Raw genomic sequence first — 24,420 nt, 5'->3', positions numbered from 1 at the left:
TATATATATATATATATATGAAGTGTAACAACGGTGGGCATTTTGTAGTCCGTTAGATATACATGTGCATGAAGGTGACCTTGCAAACAGAAAGACTGAAAAGATTGAAACTCTCTTAAATTCAAACTGCTGTACTATATGCATCGGCAACCTTGAGGCTTACATTTTTGGCGCGCGGAGCATCAGGCGTTGGGAATGCGAGTATATAGGGAACTAAGCGTCCTACCCCTCCTTTACGAATGTCTCTAAACCAGTAAATTGATAAATTCCTTCGTATTCGTTGCGTCGCTGATATCAGTCTCAGTTTGTACAGATAGTTTTGCGTACTGTGCGACATAAAACGTAGCGGCGTATGACATTCGGTTATTGGTAAGGACAAACCCACCATCCCGGTGCCGTTAACACCGTGAGCTGAACAGTCGGCAGTGGTCACCTAATTTATGTTCGACTGACAAGCGGATCCCTCCAGCTGGACGCAACATCAGTATTTGAATTTATTTTCTAAAATCCTAGTAAGGCGCTTGTATCTAGACCGAAAGCCACCAAACAGCTGATGAACTTAACATTCAGCTAACCAAGGGAGCACAAAATAACTGGGTTGGCAGAAGGTACAATGTAAAGGACCTCGTCTCACTTGATTAGAAGGCCAGTTTGACCGGAATAACATTGAATGCAACTTCAAGATTGTTACTTTCTTCTAAAAAATCTGGTTGTCGCACCCTCTGTCCAGAGGTTGTTCCTAATCAGACTCCCTGGAGAATGTTTGAATATGTGAAGCCGAGTGCTTTTTTGAATGAAGCACTTGTATTGCAGGACATAAAACAGATAGTTGAGACCCCTTGGCATCTCAAACCAACTGACGAGTTCGTTTTAGAAGTGAGGCTTAAGCCCCAGATCGTCATGTGTCAAAAGCTGAAACCAAAGGGGTAGCTAAAGTTTAAACCGACACCGTTCTGAACTGGTTATTTCATCAGGATTTTTCGTTCTGAGGGCACCTGCACATTTGACTTCACTGGATGTTGACAGTAATCGCGGTTGCTCCGGAAGGCAAATATTTGGATGTTTTTTTCAGCAACTCACTTTTTTGTCCCCTTGTAAAACATTCTACGCAAGAAAGACCCTTCTGAAGGGTGGGGGAAACTTTCAGACAGAACCCGTTGTGTGACCTTCCAAAACTATGCCAAATATCTCGGTTCTCCATTTTAGCCCATCATTGGGGTTACTTAAATGAGTTGTACATCCACCTGTCACGATTTTACGCTAAGAAATAGCATTTTTGTACTACTGGAAAACACAAGCATGCGTTCACCTACACTTACTTGGTGTAAACCAACATCGGTGACCCATATATTCCCTTCGGGATCCACCGTCAAACCGTGTGGCATGTAAAAACTGAAAAAAATACAACCAACTTTGGTAAATCAGAAACAAAACAGAAGAGGTCTGAAGAAATAACCCCGCATCAGACTTCACTTATCAAGGATATCATATCTAGGGGTCCGTTCATCGGTATTTTATCTCCCTATTCGAGAGGAGAAAAGAAGAGGACCTGCGAAAAGTTTTGAAATAAAAAGAAAGTTGTTCATCACGACAGAATTTAATTCCATCCTGTTTAGCAGAGCGCCTGGAGCTATACCTTGGAAACTAGGCAACCGTGCGTTTATTGCCTGTTCTAAACTTTCTAAGTTTCCCGAGATGCGCACTGTCCAAGAAGTTACCAAGCTTGGAATAAGGGCTTATCGGAAGGTTCCACACGTTTGCTGATAAGATGACAAATTTTTCGGAAAATTCGACTACTAGACCATAGTCAAGTGTTAGTAATAACGTTTCACGCTAGTTCTGCGCTAAGTACCAAACAAATGGAATTCTGATTGGAGCATTATGGTTTGCAGTTAACGTGTTCAGATCCAGTTCCAGTCTCATCGTCTTGGACGCTCAATTTCTCACCCAAATAGTCATCATATTCAAGCATAGTCTGATGAATTTCTTGCGGGTGCCACCGCGATGAAGAGGAGCATGGCAAATGAAAGTGCATCCCCTATTACAACAAACTTCTCAGTTTTTTTATGGAGGGGACCGCTTTTACCTCTGATAACGTTTGGAGTGTACAGAACGAAGCAATCAGACAAACAACACTAATAGAAGTGTGTACAACAAGCGCTTACGTGTTCGGTAAACTGGTTTCCCGGAGCACACCCTTGTGTAGCAGAGCCAAAACGCCGTCCTTTATTGGTCCCTTGGACTGGTCACGTAGTACATTGTGTTCATCGAATGTCCTTGCCGAGGGTGGGGAGTTTGGGCAGATGAGCAGGATAGATAAGTTTTAATTTGGGACTGATTGGCAAAAGTAAAGTGCTGCAAAACTAGTCAGGACAGTTTAGTATCGAAACCGTAGATTTATAGCTAACAGGTTACGCTGATGGCGTTCAAATGTTGAGGCGTGGACAGTTAGCACTACTGAAGATCCTTCCGTATGACGCTGGTAACGCCTTGCGAGAATTCCAATGGTAAGTGGAAATTTTTCACTATCTTGGTTGGACCCATGCAACTTTTGAAGGGAAAACCCTGACTGAAAAGGGTCGACGGAGCCAGTTGCTTTGTAGACTGGGCTTGTTAATCTCTGCACTAAAATCTCCACACAACTCCGCATTGTAAGCGATGCTGTGAGCAACTTTAGCGAACCTTAGGACCGTTGAATACACCGAAAAGTTCCGAATATAAGGCTTATAGATATATTGTACCGCACTGAATTTTCCCACTTCCTGGATATTTTGGGAAAAATAACATTGAATAGACGGTTGCTAGTAAATCCTAATATAAAAAGGCTAAGTACAAAAGGCATGAAAGAAAAGGCATGTCGGTGTGCGGATCCGAAACAGTGACCCCCTCCCGCCTGCCAGGGGGCGTTCTGCCACCGAGTTTGTAGATCACCTGTCCGATAGTCGGGAAGCCATAGTTCGCATCCCTTCTCCGGCGTGTTTCTCCATTGAGAGGAAACTACTGCCTTATTCTAAGGCAAACGGGGTGGAGGAGTTTGACAGTTTAGAGTAGTTTGATTTTGTATGAAGATGCGCTCCCTGAACTTTTCACTTAACACTATCTACCGGAAAACTTGTCACCCTATTAACATAAGAGCGTCTCTCAATTAGAAACTGGATATTGTCCAGAAAAAGTAATGGGGTAAATGACAATCCGAAGATAATATCCCCTTGTGTGACGTTTATTAGGAGAAACAGCTCCGAACGTAACGGGACTGTACTACAGCCAATGGAATAACCACTTTATTTGAGACAGATTTCATTGGTTGTTCTTCACTCGCCCTTGACAGATGAGTTGTATTCTTAGTGTCACTTTTTGACCCACTTGTACGCGACAGTGATCAACAGATCAGGCGGTTTGCACGTACATTGACTTCTTCTGGTTTGGTCAAGCGCACTAGGCTATCAATCGGCTATCCAGACCGGGGTTCATGGTCATAAGAAAGCATTAAGGAGATTGTGGTCTACAACAATGTTCCCTTCCTACCATTCTAGGGCGTCGGGCTAACCAATCACATCGCTCAACCATAAACATGTTCACTTTTTCAAACGTAGTAATTCAGGTACCTTCAGCGCAGTGATACCACGGAGGTCCGGGATTGAAAGCTCTGTACGACCGAGAACGTTCATTGATATCCTAACAAGAGCGAAATCCGAGTCGAGTGCTTCGTCCAGAATAAACCAGAATATACACGACAGGACAGAAGTTCAGTTCCGAAATACGCCTAGGTAACGAAAGCCCAGAAGCGTGATGGACGCACAACACCCGAGATAAGTTATAGGCGATGAACGATTCCAGCGCGAAAACAGGAATCACAGGGCCTCTAAAACAAGCAGCAGTGTCGTGCGTTTTGGTCACGTTTACTCGCGGAACAGGCATTCACTACGAGATCACACATTGTTACGGTGGAATGACGGCTGGCATCCGACAGAGAGTTTTCCTAATTTGTATCATTAAATCAGGGCCTCTAAAACAAGCAGCAGTGTCGTGCGTTTTGGTCACGTTTACTCGCGGAACAGGCATTCACTACGAGATCACACATTGTTACGGTGGAATGACGGCTGGCATCCGACAGAGAGTTTTCCTAATTTGTTATCATTAAATGAAATATTCAAATACCGGGCCAGTTTTTCGTTATCTTTTCACAAGACCACGAGTCTCTTCCGTCTTGCTTAAAACTTATATGAATAAGATTATTCCGATTATTAATTCGTCTTTCAAAGAGAGTATTCGTAGAAAGATTGGAAAAATAACTAGGACAACTTGTTTTCCTACATATCGTATGTCATTTCGAGCTCAATTGTCGCTAAATTTAGATATGATGTTAGTAATCTACGGATTATTTGCTCAAAATCGTATTCGTCCTAGTATCTTATCCCCCTTAGTTCAAGAACTATTGGGCTCAAAGCTAAAAGAAAGGCATTCCAAGAATAAGGTGATGACTTTATCAGTATTGTTGGTGAGGAATATAAGTAACTCGTTGGCTCTGCTTGGCAGCTGTTCTGTTTTCCCGTCTATAGAAGACTTTGGCGTGCGCACTGGTTTCCATCTGATAGCAGCTTTGCTCCCTCCACCAATGCCTGTGGCACAAGACACTACCATGTAGCCTATCCTATGGACCACCATTTAACCAACTTGATGATCGTTAGATGAAGCAGTAGGCGTATGACTCGACTGATAATTACGGATGCTCACACTCGATTAAGAATAGACTAGAGGTTCCTCAGTACAACCCAACTGCCAAACAGACCAACAACCAAGTGTGTTAGTGCCAAACGGTGCCGCTTTTGGATTTTCAGACCCTAAATGGTAAGGTGCAGTTAGTTAGCGCAACAAGAAAGCGCGCATCAGTCTGGTTGGTTGAGCTGGATACATTCCCACAATTTCTAAAGTCCGTAATTCAAAAGTGCAGCACATGGGGCATGATAGGATATCACAAGATCTTTAGTGAGGCTGGCGGACGATCTAAATGACCGGATTTGTGCTCGACTCCCCGAACAAGAGTGGACACCATTGTAAAATGCTTAGGGCTAGAGAATGCCCCATGCACATTATTGAGCAAGTTGTGTATGGTATCTAAAAATTGCTATCACGTGTAGCCTAAACAATGAAATTTCCAAACAACAGGATGATGTCCACAGGTCACAATTGTTATATTGAATTCCGTTCAAGCACAACACTCTGTATGAGAGGACGCTCGGCAGTTGTTTCGGTGAACAAAATGCTCTGGAAAAAAACACTTTTCAACTGAGCGGAAGAGCATGACGGGACCTTCAAGGTCGATGGTATTCAGCAACGGAACAGTTATCCCGATCTAATTTAGCTGTACAAACTAGTTCACAAGTGAATTGCATCATTCGTAACAGCCCATGTTTTGAGAAAAAAGCCTGCAAAATCAATCAACGTTCCGCGTCAAATCAGCCTGAGGTCGATGCTGGTTGAATGACCAGAGTTTCGGTTTTGCTGAGCTCATTATCCCTAAGCCGAGCACTGAGAAATACATCAGAAGATGGCATATCGTATCCTTTTCAAGCTTCACGCACACTGTGACAATAGCAGCAGCGAGACGAGGCATGCACTACTTTACGTTCTACGCTCATTCATCAGCAGGTTTCTATTCAGATTACCGTGAATGGCCTGGGAAAGCAACAGTCAATAGTTAAGTGGACCGACGCGGCGGGAAACACACTATCGCAGACACAGTAGCTGTCGTTTGAGATCAGCTAGCTAGGTTTGTTTAAATAAATTTAAACAAGTCCAAAAAACTTGCGGTATGATCAAATGCCAAAGGAATCAACAGTGGATGCATAGATGAATAATTTTGGCCGAATCAATTAACCAGCACAAATACTTCAGCAGTATGTGGGTTGTCACAACTAAACCCGCGACAATGAGATGGGTTACTGCCTTGAAAGCTGAGTGATATTGTGAAGTCCAGAGAAAGACGGCACTCGCAAATCGATTCACTTACAGGAGATTCCATTCACGATCACCTCGATGAAGTACAAGGACGTCACGTCCTTCCTCGTCTAACGGGGCCGAAGCACTGATGTCGCCCAAATGGTGAAGCGCTTCTCTGTTGGGCCACTCTGGAACATCTATGATGGACACGCGAGGCTCATCTCGTGAGAACTGTGTTCAAAGAAAAAGAGTGGTTATAGCTTATGAACAGGTGCATATTACACACTGCGGGATAGGATAAAGAATATATCATATATATTGCATTAAAATTCATACAGAGTGCAAGCAAGGCGGTTTACACTAGGAAACGCATTATGGAGTCACACCCAGTCGGGTTAAGAATGACAGGTATGCCCGCCAGGCATGGTGCAATGGCGTCACAACAACAGTTGCGTTGACGGGTCCAAGCGCCGCATGCCAGTCAGCCTCGCGATTCCCCGTCTGCCAGTAGCATTTGTAAAAGGGGCTTTTTTTAACCTTGTCACCATAATTCACTTGCGGAGAAAAACGAAACCAACTATGTGCAGTTGAAGGACACAGTTTGAAACTTTCCGGAAAGCCTTGGTGGATTCAATACTTGGTAAAGTCGGACATAAACGTCGGTAGGAAGATCTACTTTCCACGTATCTGTGTTCTAGTGAGACACTGGAACAAGCCATGTTTCGAATTTGGCAGACGAACCATTTTAGGTGAGAAGGAGCGTTTTCTGTTAAAGAACAAGACTGAATTTCGCGGTAAGTAGAAAAATTAATAGTAGAAGAAATCACTCCTAGTTTTGCAAATAGGTTTTGGTAACGTCCTTCAGTGAACGTGAACAGTTGCCTGCGACTCTGGAGACAAAACAACCTGGGGCCACAACACACTGAATAACAGTTGTATAACATCTTGGTTGGGCGAGCGGATGAGTCCTGAATAACGCTGGCTGGTTTTCAGCCAACTGACACCAAGTTGATGAACCTTAACGACAAATTAGCTGGGGAACAATGAAGTCAACAATGAATAGGAGCTAGGTCGGAATGGGGGGCAGTAAAGGTCAATGATAAACAATGTGGTCCAAATCAAGAATGCACTCCAAAACTGACTTTATGGGCCGTCCAAACTTCGCAACCCATTCTCCCCAGAAGGTCACTGGTGGATGCAATAGGCCCACTTCCATATAAGTTGGCTGAATTTATGGTAGGTATCTTGAACTACCCACTCTAGGCTTCCCTCAAAAGACTACAGCGTTTATTGGAGTCATTAGTTCTGTTATCAGTTCTAGGTATGCCAGTAGTCATGAGGATGGCAGGGTGTTCACCACTGGCAAACACGACACCGCAAAATTGGACAAGATTCCCCATAGTTGAGGTGGCTGAATGTGTCCAGATAAGTTTAAATCTGGGTCACTTTGTTTTTGGCTCTCAAAAACAAGACTTGATCAAGAGGTCTCCAATATTTCAAGCTTTTGTGTTACGTAGATGATGTGTTTGTTGTGACCAAGAATCGAAAGTTCAACAAGTTCAACCAGTGTCAGAAAAACTTGAATCCTCAGATTAAGTTCAGCATGGAGCTGGTATCCATTTTCGGAGTACAGTACCGTTTCTAGAATGATAAAAAATAAAAAATAAAAAGCAAGAAACCAAAATAAAAATTAGAGTTAAAACAGTGAAAACAGTAGACGCAGGTGTCATATGAAACCACGCATCGGCGAAAGTAGCATAGATTCGTTAATTTCCACAATTAGCATAGTACGAACGCAGTGCACGGAAGGAGCTGACCAAACATCAACACGGATTGAGGTTTAAAGTAGAGCAAAGCCGAGTGGGCTTGATTAGGTGGCAACTGAGGCGCCTAAGTGATCCAGCACTGAAATCCAGCATTGAACGGGTCTAGATAACAGTAGGGACATCTGAATTCACTTGAAGGGCTAAGGCTAAAATTAGAGTAGCATTCCAGGAGACAGGCTCAGCATTGGTGCAATTAAACGATGGCCTCCCAACATCAACAGTCCCCATCAATTCAGTATGAGTAGTGAGAAAGGGCACAATCACTTTTCGTAACACTGATAAGAATGGCGCTCAAGTGGTTTGTTGAGCTCACCAGAAAGTATCATAATCATCCTCCACTCGTTGCGAATTTTTTGTCCTCATGATTGTGAAACAATCCGGTTTTTGTCCTCTGCTTAACTATGTTCATTCCGATTTATCCCATTCTAATTTTCTTTCAAACCGTGTTGGTTAGCCGGAAAAAGTTCACTGTGAAAAAATCTATTGTTATGCGCCAAAAGATATGTTTCTTCCACCGGCAAAATAGCCGGTCTCTCACCTAAACTGGCACTTTTCAAATCATCTTTTCATCCAGAGTTGCCTTCAAAATGGTTGAAAAAGCCAGGTATTATAACCTACTGTTCAGGAATGTGTGGGCGCTATATGAGCTGGTGCGCCGTACTGTCATGCCAAAAACAACATGCCTCTTGAAACCACTTGGAAGAGCCATTAGTTTTCACGATTACTGGTTTTCATGTTGTGAATAAAGGAGGCTCTATATGAAACCNAGGCTGGCTCTATATGAAACCGTATCGGAGTAAGAATTCTCCGAATCAATATTTTGTTACTGTAAACCATCCTTACGAGCAGACTATCGAGAAAATTCAAGGGGAGACAACGATCTGCTCCAGTTCAGAGTCAAGTTGGACAGAAGGGAGAAGATCCTAAAGTAACTCTTTCGTGAGCGACGAAAGAATTACTTTAGAATCAATTATCAAATTGAATCTGCGGATGCGCGCATCCGGACGCAAACGCCGCGGAGAGCAGCTTTCTCTCGACAGGACAGCATTGTTACGATCGACCAATCAGAGCGACTAATTGAGAAGCACAGACAGGTACGGACAGGAACAAGCCAACGACAAACGATTGCACATGCACTTACGCAGTCGGACGTAAGACGGACATGAAAGCTCAGACCACCGTTATACTATGCTTGACCCGTGTTGCAGGTTAATTTACATGTGAAGCCCCCGACAGAGGTTAATCCCGGCGGTTGCAGCTATGGTCTCCTGTACTGTACAATTAGAGATCAGTTTGTGACACGATTTGCCTTGAGAAGGACTCGCTTGTGTGGATTACAATCGGCGCAGGAATCGCCTATGATTGTAACATATCAAGAAGGACAGTAACGGGAACCATGCAGGTTTTGGTAAACTTGTACTGCTGAAAGATCGTTTGTCAGCTGAAGACCTGGAAGTTAGAAAGCACAGTTGTATAGGGTTTCTGGCCAGCTGAGACCCGTGTGTACCGGTAAACTGTGAACTGATTGGTTTGCTTCTTGTGTTCCTTAGTATGGTGGCCATATTTTGCCTCAACGCTTATTGGTTGACTGTTTGGCTACGACAATACCTTAGATAGACAAGGTATTGTAGACGGAGCTGGACACACACGCTGGCATGCTTCAACTATTGCTACTTCAATGTCAGCATCACGACAGGCATCCAGAGAAAACGTGAAGTAACGCTTACAACCGGGTATAGGTTCAGTATACTGGAACCCAGTGTCATCCCCATACTGCACGTCGAACTATCGTTTCGGTTAATAGCGTCGTTTGTGACGAAAATGCTATCATGGCGCTAAAGTTGCAATGTCCGTTTTCAGGTATTTTAAATACGGCACTTGGTACTGGTCGCGCACACTACGCACTATGCCTAGGTGTCACGGATAAGGAAGTGTACGGTTGACGGAGCAGGAACCACTCTCTCCCTGAATAGAGTAGATCCTGGAGAATGCATTGCACACAACCAAGAGAACGTGTTTTGACCACCTCGGTTCGGTGTTTGACCGGACAACTTAAAACAAAGACCTGGCAGCCAAACTCGTAAGTACCGCTCACAAACACAACACATTCCCCATTGTCAGTAACTAGGTTTATGTACATCGTCTTCAGATACATCCGAGAACTTCGTGACGTCGTCTAGTCATCCATAACTTTTCGAATGGTCCAAAACTGTTACTCATATTAGGTGACATCAGCACGGTCACATGATAAGAGCAGACAGTGTTNACAAGGTATTGTAGACGGAGCTGGACACACACGCTTGCATGCTTCAACTATTGCTATTTCAATGTAAGCATCACGACAGGCATTCAGAGAAAACGTGAAGTAACGTTTACGACCGGGTATCGTTTCAGTACAGTGAAACCCAGCGTCATCTCCATACTGCACGCCGGGCAACGGTTTCGGTTTATAGTGTAGTTTGTGATAAAAACGCGATCATGGCGCTAAAGTTGCGATGTCGGTTTTCAGGTATTTCAAAATACGGCAGTTGGTACTGGTCGCTCACACTACGCACTACACCTAGGTGTCACAGATGAGGAAGTGTACGGTTGACGGAGCAGGAACCACTCTCTCCCTGAATAGAGTAGATCCTGGAGAATGCATTGCACACAACCAAGAGAACGTGTTTTGACCACCTCGGTTCGGTGTTTGACCGGACAACTTAAAACAAAGACCTGGCAGCCAAACTCGTAAGTACCGCTCACAAACACAACACATTCCCCATTGTCAGTGACTTGGTTTGTGTACATCGTCTCCAGATATATCCGAGAACTTCGTGACGTCGTCTAGTCATCCATAACTTTTCGAATGGTCCAAAGCTGTTGCTCATATTAGGTGACATCAGCACAGCCACAGGATGAAGAGCAGACAGTTTTTTACGAGTGTACTTAGCAGACAATTACTATAGATGTGTTCATACGCAAAAGATCATTCAAAAGGATCCTAAGACCCAAGTGTGACGAAACAGATAGGGTGTTCCGGGAGGAAGTGGGGGAAGTACAACTGAAGTTTAGTTTTCACAGCCAGCTTTTCACCAATAAAGAATGTTCAGAGTTTACCACTGCTTTGAGTAAACAGAAATCTGGTGAAATGAAGCTTAACAGGAGCTCAATGGAATAACGGAGGTGAGACTGAAGACCGTTGTGGTGTCGCATAAAACGGAAATAAATTATTGGAGATATTGTATTCAAATCGACGTGGTTCAAATATTCGACATTAATGAACGAACACTGTCGAATGATTTGATAATTTCCAAATAGGCTTTCCACTGTATGTATGGACGTTACTGTAAACTGCTTTCACCAAATACTACTTGCACGTTTCGTCAGTAGTTTGTGCCATTGCGCTAGTTCCACAACCACTTCGAGCATCGGGAGAAATGTTATGTTAGAATGGACAGGTACAAATAACCTTAGCTTACAAAGTATACGGTATTCGTTTTGACGGTGTATGATCTGCTTGCCAGTAAGCCGGAGTCGGTTGGACAAGCAGCTGCCATAGTGAAATGAGGTTGGTCGATCTGGTTAAGAAGCCCATCGCAACCGAGAAGGGAATATTTCCATAGGACGCCACGCCACTATTCACAAGCTCAGTGCTCCACGGGACGGAATCCAATCCTCCTGTCTTACATAAAAGCTTTGAATTTCGAGGGTTTTGCAACGGAATTACATGGAAGCTTTGAGTTTCGAGGGTTTTGCAACGGAACTTCGCCTCATTGGAAAAAACACTTCCCAATTCCATTACATATGTGGAAAAGTGGCTTGTCACACGTGACAAGAAATTTTCGGCCTAAAGCTTAGATTTCGTCAATAAACAACAGGATGCGGACCTGTATTTCCTCATTTTTATTGTTCATATCAATGTATCATGTGAAAGAAATCATGAAGAGCTTGGGTGTTGTTGGTGTTGTGTGCCTTCCAAGATGGGGCCCCGTGACCCCACTTGTGCTTGGCTAGAGACATTGCAAGAAATGGCGGCTGATCGATTGAGCGCTTGGAGGTTTAGGCTCATCAGAACGCTTGACATGGGCCAACTCTGGATCCCCTCCCTTACCCACTCTTTTTCTCTCTGGGGCTTCAAATATAATTAGAAAAACCTAATGGGTGTATGGCAGTGAAGCATCAGTGTCAACGCTGATGTTGCTGTCTTTGATGATGATGATGTTCACGGGATGCCCAATTTCGAAAACCTGTCTCTCTTGGTGGCTTCAAAAATGAAACGACATTTGCTATTGCGGATTCTGACCGAAATTCCGTTGTTAACCAATTTAGGATGTCTCGTGGATGACTATGACAAAGCAGGTACAAGCATAAGACAGCAAGTTCCCAAACCTCTCTTTGAACCCCTTACCATTTGAAATAGTCTAAAGTCCTCCGCATATCCGGTTTTAGACACTGGGGCACCGCAACCCCATATTTTACACTTTCGTTTTTCACGCGCTAACCGATTGAGATTACGTCCCAGTATACATGTTTTATTCCAAGATACTTGGTAGGAAATAAAATTGAGGTCAAAACTCTGGTAATCCTCTGAGATATCAGGTAAAAGAAAGAAGTATTGTATCTGGGTGATTAGAAAGACACTAGCAAACTGGAAAATGTTACTCCACAGATGAAGTGAAGACTGTTGTAATCCAACCTATTCATTTTCAGTGCGAAAAGTGAATATAGAGAGGCAACTATAACGTTGTCATATAGCTATATTTGGTTCAAATTTAGATGATGTATTCTTGGGCAAGAAAGAGGGCTTATCGTCGCATACGCACCAGTGAGACTTCGAGATAACTAAGTCTCGTTATCATTCTACAGTCTGAGAGTCAGAAATACGCTAGCTTTTGAGATGCTGAGTTGACCACTAGGAGTGACAGCTTTCCTAACGGAAGGGAGAATAGAAAATGAATAGAGGATGCATAGGTATACTTCCTTCAAATACCGTGTTTTTGTATATCGAACGAGGAATAGCATGGGTTTCCTAGCCAACGAGGTGAAAAGGACTTGTCTGGAAGACCACTGTTTCGTGAATGATACTGGTTTGGAAACAGTTGCCAAACATGGTTTGCCGGGAAAGTCACAGTCAAAAAGCTGTAAACCGGGTGTAGTGTTGTGCAACAAGTCTGTTAATGCTTGAAGAGAGAGCTTATTGCCAGAATGATACCACGGTAACCATGACGATCACAGAGGAATCTCTAAGCACTGGGGCTGATCGAAATATGATCGAAATGTACATTCAATACGTCAGTAAGGAACAAGTTTCCACGTTCCTAAACTGGTTTCATGTGGGATTCGGTCAGGTTAATAGAGATTCGCAGCGCAGCCGGAAGAATGTCCGGTAAAGTCAGCGAATACTGACCAAATAGGTCAGTAGCCTAGGGGTGGAATCATTCCACGAGATGAACGAAACTTCTATCTGAGAAGTAGTCACTCGTGGAGCTGGTCAATAAGTGAACACGTGACGTGGCTTCCTTGACTGAATGATGAATGGAGCTATATCGTGTCTAACTGCGAGTTAATGACATTGCCTTCTAGCCGCTTGTTGACGCACGGTTGTGTTCAGATTATCAGTCAAGAGGTCACGGGTTCTAAACACCACTTAGTTTCTTAAGGTTCCCCCCTGACGAGCCACAAAAAAGCGAAACCGAAGGGGAGTTGCCTTGAACTTTTCAACGGCCTTGTATATGGTGCTATGTCAATTTAATGCAGTAAATAATCCAAAAAAATGAATAAAAAACCATTTGTGTTTCTGCTGACTAGAAGTATAATGTGTGAGCTGAGTTTTGCACATATGAAAAGTCCTTGTGGCAACAAATGAAAGGAATGCACAAATATCGATCTGTAAAATGACCAGAATCACAAATGAAGTGGACAGACTAATGAGGCAAGATAATTAGCGATCACATTTCCAGCTTCTACTCAAACTTTTTCGAAGAGAAAAGAACACATAATCACTGCAATTGAGTTCAAACCTAAAACCATGAAAATCACGTAGAAAGTTTGTCAATCCCGAAGCTTGTTCCAAGACTTCAACGATCTATAGCTAGAGCACTGCAATCACCTGATGGTGTCGGATATCACCCAGCCTAACTCACGTAAATTCGTAGGTGACCGTGTAAATAGACCTATCAAATCAGACCGTCACAGTATCTCGATTTTTCAGTGGTTGTGTTCACAAAACAAATGTCTGACCCATGGCTGTCTTACGTGTAGACTTCGCCTCTATATCACCCATTGGAGCAGCCTCTCCAATCTTTGAGCAGCTATTCTCTTGAGTTCACAAAAAGGGGAGAATCACTCGATTCGAGTTTCTGGACTCGAGTTTCGCCTTTATTAGAGCTTATCAGTAATGCATATCCGTATTCGTATTCCAGATTTCCTATACGCGACGCGATCGTGTTAATACTGTTGAACCAGCGCGAACCAGATGCACTTGACTCGTCTGTTCTGAACAGAACATGCTCACACTTGAACCATGTGATTGGTTTGTCCGACTTCTTATTTTTGCTAAACAAAACTAACATTAATTCTGGTAGATGTGGATTTGAGTTTTCCCTCCATCGGGTATCAAGACAACTGCGTGTTTTTTTCTATTCTCTCTTTAACAGGAAGGATAATACAATCCATTTCTCAAATCTTTTATAACCACTGAGCGAGGATCTAGCGGCTGTTTTTAAGTCAGCCAAAAATTTCCACTCTGGTCAGGATGAATTTCTGCATCAAGTTATTCATTCTTCGTAATCCGCGGCGGGGCGTACGAGACACAACAAAATCAAACTGTTGTGAGGAATTTCGTAGTCAATACGCCTAGTAAAGTGCCTAATTTTTCTTTATCAACCGCATGTTCGACTCGTTTCTTGACAGTGAAGTATTTTACCGAGCCTCCGTAAGGCATAACGGACCAGGATCCGTCAAGTGGAACGGATCCACTAATCCTGTCTAACAGCATGGGGGTAAGCCTAAAAACCTAATAATTGCGATACTTCTTGTGACATGAATGAAGGACCGAATTTTAGTAGGTATCCTTCACTTGGATATTGGAATAGAGGTTCCCACCTAGCGTGCAACCTACGGGATTCTGTGCCACTAAAACGACCTTGCTGAAAAGTGTACTTTTTAAATTAGGTGCCCTACGACCAAGTAGTTGTAAGGACCAAGAGAGTGCTAGTAATTTCTAAAACATTCTGATTATTGCAACTTCATACTAATGCGGGTTTTATCCGATTTTTCAAAGAACTTGATTAGTTTCCCCAAATGGTGATGTCGCCATCCGGTTAGTACCACAATGAAGTCATCTATTCACAAAAAAACTATGGCAATTCAATCTATCATTTTTTCGTTCTAGCTCAATCTTCTCAAAAGAACAATGTTCGTACTGTTGAGCAACCCACTGTGGAACGTCGGCATTTGTATGATGTAATTTCTGGAAGCTGTCAGAATTGATAAATTGAGGACCACGAAAAGTAACTTCAAATACTAACTAACTGAGCGAAGTATATTCATTTGCAAACAAATTTTGTTTTGCAAGAGATTCATCTGTAACCTAGTTGAATTTCTTGTCTATGATGTTTCTAAGCAGCTGGATGTGCTGAATTCAAGTAGAACATAAGTTTGACGGAAACTCGGGGAATGCGTCCACCTGTTGAGCCCCAAAATGAGGAAACCAGTCGTGGGCTGTCGGTAAATTTTCAACAACCTTATGAGTACTGTATTGCGTCTACACATGTATCATAATTTTCAGCAACATTATGAGTAGTGTATTCCGTCCACACATGTACCACGATTTCTAGAATATCGTGCCAACTGAAACATGAGGCAATCTGGTGAAGCACATTCAGTTGCTTGAAAATGGCATTAACAAGAGATCCATCTGGGTTTTCCAGGTCAGCCTCTCCCAAAACCAAATTTGTTTGTAAGTGAGTGTATTCCACTGATTTCGTGCAGTCTGGGTTCAAGTAGAACATAAGGTTGACGGGAATTCGGGGACTTTGCCTACCTGATGAACCCCAAGATGAGCGAAACCAGTCGTGGGCTGTTTTATGAGTAGTTTATTACGTCTATACAGGTAACGGGGCGACTTTATAATAAGAATGAACATACACGCCTCCATCTGGATATTGGGTAACTGAGTACCTACGCTTAGCTTAAGAATAATAGCGGTCACGTAAAAATTAGGATATGAAGCAGCAATTGACTGTGCATTCTGTTTGGATTTTGGATGAAAAGTTGCACCCAGCAGGATCGGTCATGTGATATGATGGTTGAGAATTTATCGATTGATTGCAATATCACATGACCACGGAGTGCGCTTAAAATGAAATGCTGAAATGGTTAAGACCCTACGACAAATGTCGGGAAGCTCTGATATCGAAAAACAAGAGTGTTACTTCTAGCGTTTTCGTATCTCCGTAAGAAGTATATGAATAGAAAATAATTTGGGTTGATATGTGGTAATAAAGAGTGGAATTTGATCGGTCAAGGACAGGGATATCCAGGCCTATCTCAAGCCAAGCATTTCTATCAGATGAGCTCAAAGATGTCAATTGTTCCACGGAACCGAGCCCACCTCGGGCTTGTGACTTCATCATCAGTTTTCAGCCCAAAGCTTTTGGCGCATCAACGGAATATTCTGAGAAAGTTACCTCTAAGCATCTAAACATTCAGCAAAAGCAGAAGTGGTTGTTGTTGCCCAGACGTATCACACTAGTCGGTTAAGATTCCTATCAAAACCCAATTCGTGTGCAAATCGGAGTATTTGTGGAACCGCTTGTTCTTTAGAAGTTCACCGCGATGGTGAGGACTTAACTCCCGTTCTTATTAGGGTGTCATGTCGGATGGTGAAATCCAACTAAGTTATCAACACAATATGTGTTAATTTATAGTGGTAAAGACTTTCTATAATTGATGCTCTTACCCAGGGATATTATCCCCCAGTCTGTGGCTTGCACGTAGCACCAGAGTAGACCCCACGAAAACCGATAAGAATATTCATTTTTGACATACTACTTTCAATACGAACAGGGAAGAACTGTGTGTAGTAACGGTATTTTTCTCAGATTAGTTCTCGGTCTGAGCCTCCCAAGCTAGGGTTTACGTAAAAACAACCACCAAAGATGTACATGTTGCATTAATGCCCAAAACAAAGTCAGGAACACTTGTATAGCGGTTCATATATATCGCGTGAGTAGAAATTCTGACGCTTTCAGGATGCGCCATTGGCAACCGGTATTCGGCCAGCACTAGTTTGTGATTGGCTGTTGAGTCCAGACTTTCGACCAATCAGATCCCGGCTTGATGCCGGACCGGCAAGCGTCCCGAATTTTCGGCCAATCTTGCGTGGGATGGAATTCTCGGCCGTAGCATCACTTGAGTGTGGGAGGTCAAGAGGGACCTGTGTGGAATTCCGCCTAACACTGTGCCACCTCCCTCCCCCAAATATTTAGTAGATCATGAAGAAAAATGATTTGTATTTAACAGTTTATCTCATGTTTCTATTCATATCACTAGCGCCGGCTTACCAATGAGATACAAAGAGAGCCATGTAGCTTCTGATAGTTCTGCTGTATGAACTGTGTAGCTGCGATTGCTAAGTTACATCATCATGCGTTTTTTTCGCCGGACGTGAATTCTCCTTGATACGTTGCTTGGCTATCTTTATGTGACGAATAAGTAAAGCTAGACAGACTTCCTCACATCCTGTCCGGTTCACTCCGACCACTAGCAAGTTATCAGCCAAGCCAGAATATAGCGACATTCTTGGTGTCTGATTGGCTGAGCACGTTTTTCGCTTGAGGACATCATCCAGAGTCTAGATTTTCCCCGGAAAAGAACCTCCATAAAAGCATGTTTTTTTGCGAAAAGTGCGATTCTATAGTTCGTAATACTTTTGTGGCCGATGTATCTTATGTTGAGTCACTTGTACAGAGTGAAGAAGACCACTAGAAGCGTACGTCAACAACACTACTTTCTGGTTCAATAACATGCGGTAGTGAATAAGCAGAACTTTGCCGAACGAAAATGAACACATCTTTGGTTGAGCATCTGAGTTGGTCAAACCATTGGTCAATTTATTGACGGAAAAATGCCGATCATTATGTGAACATCTTCTAAAACTCTTACAGATATGATTCGTACACTCAACCGATGTCAACAGTCAATCCAAGTGACCTCAAGTAAGATTTGATCCGTCAAACTTCAAAGCCAAGCATCTCTCTGGTCCTAAACATAGATCGATGATAACTCAGCTGAAGAAGGGGTGGAGTAGTCATCAATGGACAGAATATTGAAATGCCCACTTGGCCAAGACTTGGAGCTGATCGCATTACTCTTTCCGCGTGAAATTTTACTGTCCATACTGGGCCAGCCGAAAGATTACAACCGTCCACATTTTACAATCTTTGTTTCAGTCATTCAGGTCGATACCGATTGTTTTGTATATCCTAACCGAACCTCGAACACATTCTTGATGATTCTAAGAGAACAAATTGTCGTCAGTTTTAGAAGCAGCGAGCACAGCTTGTGTACCTTTGAGCAAAATGGCACGTCAGCCATGTTTTGGTCGATGGAGACTAGAGGAATCGACACGTGACAATCTGGGCGCGCATTGGATGTAGTGACGAGATTCAACCATATGACTGGTACGAACCAGCTGACATTCGATCGATGAACACATTTGTACAAATCTATACAGACATGCAGCATTGTCATTGAAACTGGTAGTGAGGGGGCAACAATTTCCCATTGCAGTACTTCTGTTACACATTTAGTTCGGTTGTAAGTGTGTAAGAGTGAAGCAATGCAAAAGCTAGATAAACAAATCTGTATCGGATGTGATCAAATGACTTCACTAATAGTCCACTGAAAACTTTAGTAAGCTGGGGAGAGGTTGGACACAAGTATTGACCTGCAGTCGAATAGCAGCCGATGAACCTGTTTGTCTGATCTATTCAAATGGAACACACTGAAGTACTACGGAGAACAAAGTGGGTCTCATCTTAGACGATTATTCCCCTACTGAATGGAAATATTCTATCAAACAACTTTACAACATGGTCATATCTTTTATGAAGCGGTGTTGGGGAACTTTAAATAGGGACTGTGTCGAGCGACGTTCATATAGGGGTGAATGATTTATTTGAAAAACTTGAGTCTACCTTTTTCGTGACTGTGTGCCTAGATAACCTTAACACAACGCAAACCTCAGTTGTAACATCCTTCCGGTGCCTAGCTGACATGATATCCGAGGAAACCATGGGGGCTGGGTTACTGCCAGGTTGCCCAAGCCCAGACAGTCGAAGTCTAGAGGCAGAGGTCGGATTCGAATGACGGACCTTTCGGTAAGGAAATTAGCGCTCTAACCACTTGGGCCATGTCATCCTAACTTTGCCACAACGCTTCGATTGTCATGTTTCGGTCGTACGGACTAGGTGAAGTCCCATGATGGGAAACGCATGCTCTCCTGGAAGGTATACTTAGACAAAATAAGCCCATTCAAGTTGGCCTGACGTGTATTCAGTGGCTGAATCAGTCATTCGGCCAATACCGACAAGTCACGTGCCAACAAAGTCGAACACTCTGAGGTCGCAGTGGCATGTCCAGATGCATTTAATCGTTCTCGTCTCGTTTCCGTTGTGATACGAGGTCAACAGACTCCTGTCTTTCTGCCACCAACAGCCGAGTCAAAGCGAGTCGCGTTAAACTACAACTGTCCCGGGATTAGGAAATTAAAGGAAAAACTCAAGTGCATAACAGCTGTATCACATATTCACAGCGGACGCTGGTCGCAACTGAAGCCAGTCCCCTCAGCAGTCACTGGCGAGCGATTAACTGCGCCTTGCTGGCTGATTCAGACTGGTATATATGTGTCATTAAGGTTGATCACAATGTGATCTTGGATGTTTCCCAATTCGGCTGGTGAGCTGATTCGTCTGGGAATCCAACCTTATAAAAATAGTGAATTACTGGCTGTGTTGTGCACCGTTGCATCCAGCTGTGTATCAAAGTTGAACCATTTATCTGCTTTGAAGGAACGGCGTAAATAGACAAACTGAGTGTCTCTATGGGAAACGAACTAAGCCGGCAAATCCTATCTGGTTCAGTTGAGTCTTCGTTAAAACAACTGAGTGTCTCTATGGGAAACGAACTAAGCCGGCAAATCCTATCTGGTTCAGTTGAGTCTCTCGTTAAAACCAAATTGATCCGCAAATGAGTTTATTTCTCGAAAACAGTGCAACTTGGGTTCAAGCAGATCATAAGGTTGACGGAAACTCGGCGACTACGTCTACCTGATGAGCCCCAAGAAGGGTGAAATCGGTCGTGGACTGTCGAAGAATTTTCAGCAACCTTGTGAATAGTTTTATTTATGAAAACCTATCTGATTTCATTCATCGGACACTGACGGTGACCAATGAAAAGGGTAATCAGCAGTTGAGTTCGAAATACTTCTAATGCTGTATACCCAAATTTGTGCATGTCGAATGAGTGAAAATCCAAAGCTTTTTATCTACTCGACTTTCGTGTAAGACAGCCCGAAAAACCGCCATCGTTAAGCCAGCAGTCCCTGGTAGAAAATCGACTAATAATTGTCTTCAAAAAAGGCTTAGTAACGGCTGTTTCAGAAGATGACTGATTTCTTTACACCAGGTGCAACTTAACTGATGTATGCGCTTTTGGAAAGGACACCGGTTACCAGTGACAAGCCGAAGCTGTCCCCCTGCGCCGCAAGCCTAATCCTCAAGCTAATTGACACGGCTTCAGACAGAGACGTTTCGCTGAATCCGCTATGTTGCAAGCGAGCTTGAAAAGGTGCCGTACTCGTCACTAAAGTAAACACTCCTCTGCTTAGCCATTTTGATCTGTGCAAGCTGGGGATTTGTACCTACCAGCCTATCAGCCGTCCGTTTTCATTCCAGCTGCAGTGAAGCTTTCCCATGTGGAAATGATCAGAATTTTTGTCAACAGGTTACTGCAGACCGCTTAACAACCTACAAAGTACCAGAAATCCTTGAAAGAAAACCAAGAATCATCAATATCAACACAATCTCTTAATTGGGCATTCTCAAGCTTTCATAATAGTACGGCAAAATTGGAAGAAGAAGGCTGACGAGCTAAGCTGTTCAGAACACAGTCGGCACAATCAGAAGTACAGAAAATTAACTCGGTCCCTTGACCACGTTTTACCTGGCTTCGCTTCACTCTCATGTCACCACTCTGGTGTACTGTGCGGCTTGTAAACTTTTGTTACCATGCCCACGAAAACAGGTAACGTTGGATTTGCAGCCCTGATGAATTGAATTAGGATAACGTGCTTTCTATAACCCTATCGCTTATCGCTTGACTTATCCTCACTTCCGAAACCATCGGGAAGCCGCTGTGAAGAGGTCAGCCACCAAAACCCCCCCACATTCTCTGAGGCTTAGCAACCACGTTCACCAGACTTTTTCTCGACAGCCTATATCAATCCACGCTTCTGCATTATCGAAGTATTTTCTAACCAACTTTGCATTCCCCTGTTGCTAAATTATCTTGAACACCGAGTAATCTAGATTAGCTGATCAACTTGAACATTTCTTTTCTGAAACTGAGAGCTTCCTTTAATCTTGTTCCAGCAATCAGGCGATTTAGTACAGTACTAATCCGTGTAACATGAGTCGTTCTGAATGGCTTACTGCCTAGTCCTTCCACATTTCCGGAAGTATCCAAGAGAATCCGAAAATAGTTCAATGGCTTCTCTTTCCAATCATTTTGGTTTTCGTAATACTTGTTTTCACGTTCTTGTTAACCACTGATCTTGCTTATTTTCGAAATGCGACAATCGAATAACAGATTACTGCTGAGTTGGCCTAAACTGGTTATCCACGAGTTTAGGTGATCGGCCTTGAAACGCGAATTTACTATCGATAACAACCACTTTCCTTAAAATTGACATTGCAGATACTGGGTTCATACATTTTGGATTTCGATTGGAACTACTTTTCCGATTCTGAGTACCAACCGTCCGAAAATTGCTTTTTTGGGAAGCAAACATTCTGTTGGTGACACTGATTCCATTGGTGCATCATTGATGAGGCGTTAAACAAATGGGTATCAGAACCAATTTCAGAAATTGGTTTTACTTGGAAACACACACGGCACTCTTTCTGGCTCCACACTTAACTGGGTAAGTGTAGTAATGCTTCGCAACAGATTGGTCAAGACTCACAACGACTCTGTCCGTCCTTATGCCTCTGAAACATCTTTTCACTCTCGAATCCTAAACAACTGTACTGTTTTTTCCTCGCTAACTGTCAGTGAGTGAGAGGATTTCCTTTTTTGGTTTTGCTGATAGGTTCTTCGGGCCCACGGACTTCGACCCTAGCGTTTCAACTTGAGCTTTCTCAATAGGTTGAGCAAGACTGAACAATGTACGAACGACGGTTAACTGACACGTGAAACTTACCTATATTAATCTGACACCTAATAGGTTTCTATCCTGATCAGCCGGGAACGTTAGATTAAAAACGAGTACTTTTCCGACATCGCCCAAGATTTATCGTTATATTTCACAGAAGCACATCCATTCCTGAAGGTTAATTTTATTCTATTCGAATGGACGAAAGCACAGACAAAGCACTTGTGCACTTAAACAGATAACTAATTTGTGCAGCTATTATCAAATATTCTCATTGAAATCGATGAACAGTGGACCAGATGGAGCGATAGGTAACACGAAAATAAGGCGTGACCGTAGTAGCACCGAGTTCGGTCATGTGGTTAATTATATTTTTTACACGAATGTTAGGAATGATGTCAGATTGAACGGCAATTCATCCCTGAAATTTTTATACTTCTGGAGCTATCAGTAGCTAATCAGAAAGGCTGTTATTCGTTCCCAAACGTATGAAGAAAACCAGCCCTCGTTAATTCTCACCAATAAACCAATCACTGGCATAACAAATTTTCACTCACATATCTATCGTCGTTGGATTCGCTTATGATGTTTCCTGGGGAGCCCAGCTCCCTTGAATCGAATTCTCCATCCTCGAAAAGCTGTGAGGCGCTTATTTGTACGCATAAGTGAATAAGAATCCAAGAGAAGCGCATCGCCCCGCGGAGTGAATGTTATCCTGCCCACAGAAGCAGGTAGATAGATGTTCGCCTCGCCCAATCAAATGTACGCACTGTCCAAGCCCTGATTGGCCAGCATAGGCTTCTGAACGCTTATTGGCTGAATTACGAGAGTGGGCGAGCGCGCGTTGAGCAGGACCAAACTGAGAGTAGATCGATGGGGAGCTCCGCTTTCGTCATAATGGGAAAGGATGCCAGGCTGCTGTCGGACCACACCCATCATGATTAATGTTTCGCGATTGTTTGAAGTAAAAATTCCCAGACGCATCATAACCATATAGCGTGACGGTTTGGTAAAGCCTGCTCCGTGATGCTACATCTCCGGGCCAATTTTGATAATCATTTAATCACAAAAGTGTCTAGTTAACAAATCTAGAATACTGTCAACTATTCTGCTTGGGTTTCTTATATTATATTCAACTTAAAATGTCCGAATTTTCAATACATGTCCATCAATAAAACTTTCCACCGAATTTATTATCAATTTTGGTCTGAAATGAACAACATTCCCGAAAATTATCCTGAATATGAAAGAGGTGAGAACATATTCTACAGTAAGTACAATAACATGTGCGTTTCGTTATTCTCAATTGAAAACAATGTTCTGCACAATTTCCCCTAGAGTTTGAACAATTTTAAGTCATATCTCACACCCGCACTTTCACTATTTTGGTCTGCGGTATACGAAAACCCGTTTAGGCAGCAGACGGGAATTGTCAAAGTGTTCTCCGTGTTTGAAGGGGCATGCCTGCCTTTCCGTCTGCGAGTAGGTCCAAAAATGAAACATTTATAGGAGGCAGCACGTCCTATTTCTGCCATATATATATATATATATATATATATATTTTTCAAGCCATAATGGTGACATCAGACATCGAAAGTTTCATTCAGAATGTTTTGACAGAGAACCTTCCCAGCGGAACCAACGTATCTTTGAGCCACATGGCATTCGTTTGGCTGGGAGGACTTTTGGTATGAATGGTCGATCACACACACCAGAGTGAGTAGCCAAAACATCTGGATTTCTGAAAAACTTCACATTGCATTCAGTCAGAAACACGTAGGCGTAATAACGTAACCTTTTTGACGCTCTGATCTACGCTGAACCCTTCACTTGTAACTTCACAAGCTCCAAGGGTGAAAACATTTGAACAGAGCGACAGATTCTTCTAAAGATTTTGTCTTCTAAAGAGTGAACCACGATGCTTTGTCACTGTATTTCAACTGTGAATATAATCGATACGCTTGTTTGCTGTCATCCGACGTCTTGAAAATACCAAATTGATCCTACATTGCGGTGTAAAATAACGGGTTATTGTGTTACTCGGATTTGCGATACCTTTGCGATACCACCCTCAAGTCATTGTGACATTGAAATGCGTTTTGAGAAATGAATATCTGCGAATGGACAAATTTAGTTGGGATATCGTGCCACTGAACGGTGTGGTAGAGTAACTTCGTATCCGAATCTTTGGGCAATCCATATGCAGTGTCTCCAAAAGGCTAAGCTCATGCACAG

At 42.9% G+C, this 24,420-nt stretch overlaps 1 protein-coding gene across 1 annotated transcript in view; it reads right to left on the bottom strand.

Moving 5' to 3' along the window:
• T265_04845 (hypothetical protein) overlaps positions 1 to 22,877 on the bottom strand; it is a gene marked incomplete at both ends in the record, with an annotated part of 28,449 nt that extends 5,572 nt beyond the window's left edge. The window contains 4 exons of the mRNA XM_009169691.1: positions 1,320 to 1,392; positions 2,166 to 2,276; positions 6,011 to 6,171; positions 22,743 to 22,877. Of these exons, the coding sequence (XP_009167955.1) occupies positions 1,320 to 1,392; positions 2,166 to 2,276; positions 6,011 to 6,171; positions 22,743 to 22,877 (480 nt within the window). The remainder of the gene's footprint in view (positions 1 to 1,319; positions 1,393 to 2,165; positions 2,277 to 6,010; positions 6,172 to 22,742) is intronic.
• Between the last annotated feature and the right edge of the window lie 1,543 nt (positions 22,878 to 24,420).

This window comes from Opisthorchis viverrini (assembly GCF_000715545.1).
Source record: "Opisthorchis viverrini unplaced genomic scaffold opera_v5_85, whole genome shotgun sequence".
NCBI classification, from domain to species: domain Eukaryota; kingdom Metazoa; phylum Platyhelminthes; class Trematoda; order Opisthorchiida; family Opisthorchiidae; genus Opisthorchis; species Opisthorchis viverrini.
The sequence above is the reverse complement of the archived record's forward strand: the minus strand, read 5'-3'. Positions and strand labels throughout refer to the sequence as shown.